Source organism: Drosophila subobscura, chromosome J, assembly GCF_008121235.1.
Source record: "Drosophila subobscura isolate 14011-0131.10 chromosome J, UCBerk_Dsub_1.0, whole genome shotgun sequence".
In the NCBI taxonomy this organism is placed as follows: Eukaryota; Metazoa; Arthropoda; class Insecta; order Diptera; family Drosophilidae; genus Drosophila; species Drosophila subobscura.
The window spans coordinates 18,170,027-18,180,145 of NC_048532.1; the positions used below are offsets into that span (position 1 = coordinate 18,170,027).

The window sequence follows — 10,119 nt, forward strand, 5'->3', positions numbered from 1 at the left end:
TTTTTTTGGACAAATCATCCCTATACTTAGGAGTATTTCCCCCTCCGAAATAGTTGGAATAGAAACCCAAACCGAAAATCTCCGTAACTTTTGGACTCTGACCCACATCCACACACACTCGTCGTATAGCCTTGTTTGACTTTGCCTTTGGGGGTTTTTTTGATGCGGGGCTGCTGCTCGAACAACCCCAGAAATTGTGTGCAATTAAATACTTGAAACCATAATGTATTTTTCACAAGTTGAGCAATGTTGACCATTTGGTTGCGGATGTGGCCTAACCGAACCTACACCGACCTTCGTCTGCGTCTACCCCTCCTCTGGTTCTTCTCAGTGTAAATTACATGCACAAAGAAAACTCATTTGTATTCGGAGACCCGAGGACGGCCAGCTTAACCCCACACTGACCAACAGCGCCGCAAGTCAAAAGCTCAGCCACAAGCAATTTTATTATATTTTTAACCCCAAACCCATGCCTGCTTTCTCCTATTTTTGTAACTGTTTAAAACATATCCAGAGAGATATAACTAATTCGAGTTGCGTCTGCTGTTTGCTTATCAAATATTTTAATTGCTTTTTTTCTGTATTTTTTGTGTGTGTGTTTCCCCTTGAGATTTTGGTCCCGCGGCTTATCCATTTGCTATAGATATTGTTGTGTGGATTTGTTTGGTTGTATACATCTGTTGTGTTAGCTGTTCGATTGCGTTTTCCTTTTGGCCTTGCCATTTCTCGAATTTTGGCGAGAATACGCTAGAGAGGGGACTTGGCGCCGTCAAAGCTGGAGCTAACTCACGTTCTATCGGGCTCCCTCTCTGCCGCTGCTCCTGCTGCTCCTCCAAACTTCAGTTGGACTCCACCACCCACTTCCGTTTCCGGCTGCGTCCGCCGCTTCGGCATTAAATGGTGCGCGTAATTAGATTTTAAATTTATTGTGCTGTGTGCTGGTATTTATTTTGTCTGCCTTGGTGTGCATAACAATGCAATGGCTGCAATAAATAAATAAGCAAAACGTGAATGTGAATTCAATGGCGCTGGCACTCTGTCTCTCTCTTTCTTTCTGTACATTTTTCTCTATTTTCCTGTATGTGTGTGCGCCTCTGGAGAGCCCACAGAGAGCGAGGCTGAAGCATGAGGAAAAGTTTGAACGCTAAATTGAATTTGGCAATTGATTATCAGATTGATGCTGTGCTTGCCATGGGCTGATCGCGTACGATTGGGCGCGTTAGGCTGCCATAATTTGTATCGGATCACGATTAAGATTTCACCTCAACTCACCCTAGAAATCCTTTGCTCAAATCCAGGCCCAATTCGAACTAATTTATGGCTCATCTTTGGCAAGTTTCGTGCCACAAAATTGCGGCAATGCGTCGACCAATTCATGGACTGTCATGACAACCGCAGATAAGTGCCACCGCAGACAAGACAGTGAGTGGTGTTTGCCGTGTGCCACGCTCCGTGTGCCGTGTGCCGTGTTGGCTTTTAAATGTACATAAATTCTGGGGCAAGCAGCGTGAATAATGAGTGCTTAATAAGGCGCCATTGGCATATTTTAAGGGCAGTTGCAAAAACGCCGCAGTGTATGTTTCATAATTTACATATTGCGAAAATATTTATGCACATTAAATATGCGCGAAATAAATGCGAGTGCAATTGCATCCGAAATTGTTGCCGGCTTGTTGGTTGGCAAATTTCATAAATCACGAATGTTAAAAGGGGATGTTGTGCTGCTCTTTCATGAGCTATTGCTGCTGCTCCTGCTGATGTATGATGAGTTGTCTGCCAGCAGTGCCAGCGGCGGTATCAGCAGCAATATCCTGTGGAACAGCATGGCACAGATAGGAAGTGGGCTATAGATGGATGGATGGGGGTCGCTGTCGCAGTCGCAGTCGCAACCATCTGCCTTGTCTTGTTTACACATGTTCCAAACGCAAATGAGCCGTGAAACGCTGATAATGCAACAAACTGACAATTGACGATTCAACACATTTGTCTCCATTTCCAACCAGAGGGGAAAGCGGCAGTCAGGCAGTCAGGCAGGCAGGCTTCCAGTCTTTGCAGTGCTTTCCCGTTGCTCCGCTGGAATTAAGTTTAACAAAATATTTTCGCAGCTTTCGTTTGACTCTTGATCCATATCCGTTTGAATGGTTTCTCTCTCCCTCTCGCTGCGTGTGTGATTGCTCTTTGTTTTCCAGTTTTCCAGTTTCCCGGCCACAAAGTTCTGTTTACTTTGTGCCCGCCACGCAGCCACGCAGCCACCCAGCTGCTCTGCTGATAGAGCCATCCCATCTTTGAGACTCTCGGCCCTGTCTCTTGGTCTCCATATATCAGTTTTCAACCCCCCTGCCCGCCCTGCTGTCGGCAGCATTAAAATATGCCAATAACAGTGCCATTGCCAGTGCACTCCCAATGCAGGTTTCCCGGCACTCAGATGATGCCGTCTCCCATCAAAATGAGCTGCCAGAGAGTGGAGAGTGGAGAGCTTACAGTGGCCATGGAGCAGCTCATGCATGTCAGGGGCGGCACCGCCCCATCGGACAATGGCGCGAAATGTGTAACGGAAACCACAGGCGAGTGCACAGCGAAACAGTGAAAGGAGATCGAAGGATTGGGAGCAAGTCCGGCTACCGGCCGGCTACCCAGCCCAGGTCCGGGCTCAATAATGCAGACAATAAAATTTTAACGTAAATGTTGCGTAATTAAATGTGTTGCCCGCAGAGAGCAAAGTAAAACGAGATTGAGATTGTTTTTCCTCCATATTGTTCGATGAGCGAAAGAGAGAGATGCGAGTCCATTTTGTTTGTATGCCAGCAGGCAGTCAGTAAAGTCCTCACCTCAATCGGTTTAAGGAATTCGCAGCAGCAGCAGCAGGCACGGCACAGCACAGCACAACTCACAATGAATGCAGGTTAATGGTATTGAATGTCGCAGCGGAAAGCACTTCTAGGACTTTCAACTGAAGATTAAAGTACCCATTGAGGCGGGGGGTCTGTCTTTTAGACCACAAGCTTTTGGGTTGTGGTCGCCGTCATCGTCGTCATAATATCGATTGAGCCATCAAAACTTTGACCGATAATTAATGCGCGTGCATCAGCGCTAAAGTGCGGTCATAATTCAAATGAGAACACCACCCTCTGGGTTCCGGATATGGGAGCTGACTGCTGGGTGCTGCCTGCTGCCTGGCATGCAGTTGCCAATCAACAGTGTCGCCATGAGGAAAGTGAATTTACTGAACCGCTGCACGCGGCTCTTCCTGTTTGGCATCGTATTGCTGACCCAGCTCTGTGGCCTAACCACATTCGTCTACGATTTGAGGCGGGAACGTTTCTATCAATCCAACACACTGAGGGTATATTCTGTGCTGGTTCTGCTGCTCCTCATGGTGCTCATTGTGGGCAACGTTTGCTCCATAATCAGCAGCAACGAGGAATGGCTTTCCATGGTGGGATTTTACGTGATTCTGGTGGTTCGTGTACAGAATCTCTTGTACAGCGGGGAATGCGTTAAACTGCTGAATGAAATGCACCGGATGGTGAGGCAACTCCAGACAATGGCCCGGCATCCGAATATCTTTCGAGGGCGACATCTACTGCTGCTCGTGTTGGCTTTTCATACGCTCATACGTTCGCTTATATCGGCCATGAGGCGGGACACCAGGCAAACTATCATTTTGCTGCTGATATTTGCTGTTCTGCTGGCCTTTCTGCTCCAGATCACGATCAACATTTGCCTCTTTGTGGTCCTGATTGCCTGCTACCATGAGCTGCACCTCTGCACGCGCCGCATCTCGAATGATGTGAGAAAGCTGCGACAGGCACAGGCGCTGGAGGGTGTACACCTTTCGGTGCTGGTCGAACAACTGCGCTGCATAACAGAGGAATTGATTATGCTGCGATCGCAGGTGTTTCACATCTCTCGGCGACTCATCAAACACTTTCGTTTCCACTGGCTGTGCGCATTGGTACACGGATTTCTACCCTTCACATTCCTAACAGCCATCGATCAGCAGGATTTCTACTACCTCACCACCTCAGTGCTGAACATTGTCTTTTATTTTACGATATTTGAGTTGTTGTCATGGGAATCACGGCTGTCGCGTAGTTTCTGGCACTTTCACTTGACCAACTATCAGCCAAGTTTCGACAGAACGGTGAGAACGAATCACAAATCTGCAGTTTGAGTCTCTTATTTAAATATCCATTCACAGATTGATGAGCTGGTGCACCAGGAAATCAATGAGCGAATCAAATTATCCATCTATGGCATTACGCTGGACATGAAATTCCTCAGCCGCCTGCTGTCCATTTCCATTTTCTTCATATTTGTGAACACACAGAGCTACTGGCAGCATCAATGCCAGATAGAACATGTTTCGCCTGATGTATAAGCACTTTATTTTCCATTTTCAGCTGTCAAATTAAAGTCATAGACATTGTCTCCACTTTTCGATACTAGGCGACAGCCATCCCCTTGCTCCTTTATTAGCATTTTCGGGCTGTCACGCTATCGCAATTGTTGTGTTCTGCTCCGCTCTGTTGTGTCCTCTGTGTGCCAGTGTCAATTGCACAAGGCAAAAACTGCCTCATAGATGACTTTCCAGATACTTTGCCGGCAATTACGTTGCCGTTTCATTGTTCCTCCAACGTGGGGGGACTCAAGCGAGGAGGGGTTCGGTGCTGGGATTCGAACAAGCTTCATAATATTTTCACTTTTATGGCAGGCAACATAAAAGACGACAGCTCCAGCAATGGCAATAGCAACAACATCATCATTATCAACACCATCACAGCGGCAAGAGTGGGGGAGAGGTCTACCTCGCCAGGAATTGCTGCTTTGCCGCCCCACTCAATTGTCGTAAAATCCTAGGGAAAAAAGCAAAGGAGAGAGCGCGGAGAGGGGCACAGGGAAACGGGCAAAGTGTGAGTGCGTAAATTTTGTGCTCTCCGGACTCGGACTCGGTGTCGGTGTCGGAGTCGCTCAAGTGTCCTTCCATTCTGTGTCATAAAATTAACGCTTTATATGAATGAAAGCATAAGGCGCTCGATTTTTATCACCAAGGCCAACAAGATGGCAATGAACGAGCTGAGCTCCAGAGCTCCTCGAGCCACTCGTTCTGGCTCATGAGAGCATAAAAAGTTTAGAGTTGAATTAGAAAGACGACAAGAAGAGAGAAAGAAAGAAAGTGGAGAGATGACTGCCCCCAAACGAGTGTCTAATTATTTACGTGCAATGAAAGTTATGAATTGGAGTAATGAACGAGCTGACAGAGAGAAATACGAGTCGAGTCCAAGTACTAGATACTACATACCCTTTGTCACAAAGTTCTCTCCCCGCCAGCATCCATAACTCTTTGCCTTTGCTGTCGCCCAGTTAGTCATTGCTCTCTATGGGATTTGTTCACTATGCTTGCTGTAGTCATACGACTAACACATACAAATTTCCACTGCTCTGAAATTTGAATTATAAATAAAACACAAATTAAACAAGCAAGCAAGCAGACAAAACAAAGCAACAACAAAACGCTGCCAGTGATGGATACTGATCCGAAATTTGTGAACAACACCACGCGCTCCACTTCCAGCACTGAGCTGGAGTCGCTGGGAATGTCTGTTGATCCATTGGCTGCTGAAATGATTGGGCCGTTTATCAAGCATCCGCTGGAGCACACCTGGACGCTGTGGTACTTGCAGAGCGATCGCTCCAAGTCGTGGGAGGAGCTACAAAATGAAATCACAAGCTTTGATATGGTCGAGGACTTTTGGAGCCTGTACACACACATTAAGCCACCATCAGAGTTACGTTTTGGCAGCGATTATTCTTTGTTCAAGAAGGGCATACAGTGAGTTGTTCCTTCAGATGGGTAGGTAGAGTTACCCATCCAATATTCGCTCCCTCAGGCCCATGTGGGAGGATGAGGCCAACAAGTTTGGCGGTCGCTGGGTCATCTCTACGGGCCGCCGCAGCAAGTTCGAGCTGGACAAGCTCTGGCTGGATGTGGTAAGAGTCTCGCTGCAGAGCTTTGTGTCTGTTGGCTGTCATATCTGGGGCTTCCCATACCCACTCTCGACAGATTCTAATATTGATTGGCGAGTCCTTTGATCACACTGAGGAAATCTGCGGCGCTGTCATCAACTTGCGCGGCAAACAAAACAAAATTTGTACGTATCCCAGAGGGTCTCCCATAGCTCCAAAAACTTCTCCTGTAGCTCCTACACCTCCCTTTGACAGCTGTTTGGACTGCCAATGGGCAGAATGAGGGGGCAGTCATTCATATTGGCTTGAAGCTGCGCGAAATGTTGCGTTTGCCACCGCTCCAGATGCAGTATCAGCTGCACAAGGACTCGATGACCAAGCAGGGATCGATGGTTAAATCGGTTTACTGCCTCTAAGCCTGCCACTGCCACGCCCAGCTGTTGTTTGTTTCCAAAATCTTTTCAAAAAACCCCAAAAAAAAATTCATTGTTTAAAATTTGTTCAATTGCCACAAATGTGAAACCGGAAAGAAGATACTTGGAGGCGGCGCTCTTCACGCTCTACAAAATGTTATGCAAACATATGCCGCACCGGAGCACAAATAAAATGGTTTATATACACACTTACAGTTTGTACTTTAGGGTCGAGCAAAACTAACTAAAAATTTGTGCGCTGCAAGTGCACAGTGACTGCAAAAGATAAACGTCCACTTGGCGCGCTTGGCTGGCCGAGCGAAAAACAAAAGACCTCCCAAAAGGGTCAACAATGGAGGATTTTCCGTATCCGTGTCCGTGTCTGTGTCCTGCTGTCCCGCTGTCCTGATATCTGCCACTGGCGTCGAGTGCACGGCGCAAACTGGCAACAATTGAATTTTGATGAAAGGCCACAAAAAGCGCCGTGAAGACCATTGAAAACTCATTCAAAATAAGAGGCCACTGCAGCAGGATTCAGCCTTAAAGGATTCAGCCGAAAAATGTCTAAAAGTGCCAACAACATTTCAATCAACATTCAAATGGCAACGGCACGTGCCACTCTACGGCAGACTGCAACTTCATTATGATCAACTTTAAGCTGACAAAACTCATCTCCAGCATTGGGAGAACTCCACTCGACTCCTCGTTCATCCTCGCCACTCGACTGCATTTTATGGGCTCAGGTGGCGGCGGCGGCGGGTAGCATGGGGAGCTGTTAAACCGAAACCGCATCAAAACCGCACACGTCCCACATGGCATGCAGCTACTTTTCAGCACTCCGCTAGCTCTCTGCTGCTGCTGCCTCTCTACCGTGGATCCACCCACATACACACAACGCGTTCTTACACCTTTGACATATTGCCCGGGCAGTGGCTGTCGCAGTCGCAATGGCGAAGGTGCAGGTAAAGGTACATCTGGGACATGGCACATGCGAGGCAGGTGTATATATTTGTGTGTGTGGAGGCGGGTGTACAACACCGCAAACTTTTTGCCCTTAGACGAAAATTTACAAATTAGTTGCTCGAAACGTGACATCGAGCAGTGTTGCAGTTGCACTTGCGACGGCAGCCGTATCTGCCTTTGGTGTGTGTCTGCTATAAAAGCTAAAAACTTTTGCAACATGCAACTTAATTAGGAAATAAATAAATTAGGCTGTCTTATGACAGCTGCGAGTAAACATAAGTGCAAAAATTGGTCATCATTTGCACTTGGGTGGCATTTCAAGAAGCACTTCGAGTGCGTGCTTATCGATGTTACTTCATCATAAAAAATTATACAATATTCGTAAACACACAAAGCAGAAAAAAAGGCAATCCAGAGCCATCTCGATTAGCTCGGTTAGAGTCTGGCATATCTTCAGCATCGACCATCGGTTTCTGCTCTCTGGGTCTCTGGCCATCTTTCTCATGCATATATCAACACTTTACGGATAGCTGGAAGAGAAACCACACTCGGAGCTCCGAGCTTTGGTTTTTATGGCCACACCAGCTGGACAAGCACTATGGCTGCTCCATCCACAGCTCCACACTCACAGCCACATCCATGCCATTTGGTCCTGGGCTTTTGTATATTTTGTGTATTGTTTGGGGGCTCTCGCGCGTTCGCTGGTTTTCGGCTTTTGGTTTGGTTTTGGTCTTCCCTGCTTCGCTTCTTTTTCTACTATTTTTTTGCTGTTGTTGTTGTTTGCTGGCCAAAACAACACTACACAACATAAAAATAAATTGCACTTCTGACACTTGAATACAGTCGAAGTGGAGGATGTAGTGCTAGCAGGAGTAGGAGTGGAAGTACCAGTCGATGGAGGTGGGACCAGTAGCTGCTGCTGCTGCTGCTGCTGCTGCTTGGGCAGCGACACATGATTAAGTGGAGTTTGCGGTTGGCTTTGTTCGGGGAATACGCATGTAAATCTATTTGGGTATACATTATCGTCGTCCAGTTGAAGCTTAACTTTTATCATATAATAAAATGTAATTTTCCAACTCGTAACTCTCTGGTAATTAGAATTTATAGCGAACCAAATCGTTTTTGGCACGCAGGGGCAGACTGGAGTGGCTCATACAAAAATAGTAGAACATTTCATTACATTTCCCCAAGAACAGAATTTCATTAGCCGCATAACGAACAAAAGCATGCAATACATTTTTTTTTTGTATGTGCAGCGCAGCCTTTTGCTTAACGGAGGGAAAGATAATAATATTTTCGAGGCGGGGTTTCCAGGGCATTTGAAATGAAATATTCATTTGCCAAATTCCACATCAAGTTTCGTTTCATTTCGTTTCGTTTCGTTTCGGCTCTCTTGCAAATTTTTATTATAAATTAATAGGAATTTATGACGCCAACAACAAATGAAACGAATAACCCACACACACAGAGACCAACCATAAGCTCGGGGCCAGTGAATCACCTTCAAAGCGGCCCCGTGTAAGAGCTCAGGGATGGATGTCGTCTTATGGCCCCGTTCAAGATATTTGTCTACAAATATTATTGCTATTCGAAATGTGTAGTATCTTGGGTTTTGCCTCGTTTCGGTTGGCTCCTGCACAAAAAATTCTTGTCTGCCAAAAATGCAGGCAGGAATGTCTGCTCGGCCCGGCCTGGCCCGAGTCGGCTGCTGGCTGCTGGCTGCTGGAAACGACCTGGTATGGAGCTTCTAGCCCAAGTTAACCTCGCTTCCATATAATTCTTAATATTTCGCTTCATAAATATGTAAATAAATGCCAACACGATGGCCGGGGTGAAGCCTGAGAAAGAGAGCAAGAGAAAAAATGAAAAGAAATCTTGGCCTGTATCTTGGCGCTCCTGTAGCCATTTCACAGAGTCGTTCACGGATACAGACGGGGGAAATGGGGTCTAAGATGGAGACTGAGATGCGTTGTGTGATAGAAACTATAAAGGAATCCCACAAAAACCGCATGGAACTCACAACGGGATATTAAGCACAAAGTTGGCCACAAAGATTTTCGGACGATGCAAACTTAATGAAATAAAGCACTCGCTTAGCACACGCACACACACACAGCACACACACAGCACACACACAGCACACACACGCACACAGATCGAACGGGGCATGGGGCGAGACAAAGACCCAAAAACCGTAGACGGAACCTTAACCTAAAGCATAAGAAGTCAGTCATGAAAAGCGTACGTGAGCAATGAAAAAGTCGCAAACACTTTATTATACGCGGTCGGTAGAGGGGGGAGGGGAAGCAGAAGCAGAAGAGTAGCAGCCCCGCCAGAAGTGAATAGCGTTGGGTGGAGCGGTGGCAGGCACGGTTGGCGTGGCAGCCACATCAAAATGCTACGCGCTGCGTATACGTAATAGGTTCTATGTAGATGCAACCTCCCGCACACACACACACAGGGACACACACAGGGACACCCATTACTCATACGCCGTCGCGTCATTGTGCCGCAGTCAGATAAAGAGCCAAGAGCCAAAGACAAAAGAGAACCGTGTCCATGTCCGTGCCCGTGCCGGACAAAGCAGGAGGTGCCCAGGGGGAATGGGATGGACGGGCAGCAGGCAAGGGATACCAAGGACACGCAGCGATTCGTGGCAATGCACATAAGGTATTTTGGTATTTTAAACATGTGCCCAGCAGCTAATGCATAGTTTATGGGTCCCGGGGCCTACGACTATTGCCAAAAGTGTTGGTCAAATTTGGTCAGCGATTTG

At 46.9% G+C, this 10,119-nt stretch overlaps 2 protein-coding genes across 2 annotated transcripts; both read left to right on the top strand.

Annotated features, from left to right (window-relative positions):
• The first annotated feature begins 3,205 nt into the window (after positions 1–3,205).
• On the top strand, positions 3,206–4,381 carry LOC117893619 (uncharacterized protein CG32395). The gene is made up of 2 exons (XM_034800295.1): positions 3,206–4,144; positions 4,202–4,381. The coding sequence occupies exons 1-2, from the start codon at positions 3,206–3,208 to the stop codon at positions 4,379–4,381; spliced, it is 1,119 nt and encodes a 372-aa protein (XP_034656186.1).
• Positions 4,382–5,497: 1,116 nt separating this feature from the next.
• LOC117893638 (eukaryotic translation initiation factor 4E1) lies at positions 5,498–6,417 on the top strand. The gene is made up of 4 exons (XM_034800325.1): positions 5,498–5,833; positions 5,892–5,991; positions 6,065–6,152; positions 6,223–6,417. The coding sequence occupies exons 1-4, from the start codon at positions 5,526–5,528 to the stop codon at positions 6,381–6,383; spliced, it is 657 nt and encodes a 218-aa protein (XP_034656216.1). The 5' UTR covers positions 5,498–5,525; the 3' UTR covers positions 6,384–6,417.
• Positions 6,418–10,119: the final 3,702 nt, after the last annotated feature.

What these genes read in the sequence shown, in the direction of transcription:
- LOC117893638 (XM_034800325.1), top strand. Translation starts at nt 5,526, where the DNA reads ATGGATACTGATCCGAAATTTGTGAACAACACCACGCGCTCCACTTCC. An exon ending in TTGTTCAAGAAGGGCATACA is followed by an intron (nt 5,834 to 5,891) that starts GTGAGTTGTTCC and finishes TCGCTCCCTCAG; the next exon opens with GCCCATGTGGGAGGATGAGG. An exon ending in ACAAGCTCTGGCTGGATGTG is followed by an intron (nt 5,992 to 6,064) that starts GTAAGAGTCTCG and finishes CACTCTCGACAG; the next exon opens with ATTCTAATATTGATTGGCGA.
- LOC117893619 (XM_034800295.1), top strand. Translation starts at nt 3,206, where the DNA reads ATGAGGAAAGTGAATTTACTGAACCGCTGCACGCGGCTCTTCCTGTTT. An exon ending in AGCCAAGTTTCGACAGAACG is followed by an intron (nt 4,145 to 4,201) that starts GTGAGAACGAAT and finishes ATCCATTCACAG; the next exon opens with ATTGATGAGCTGGTGCACCA.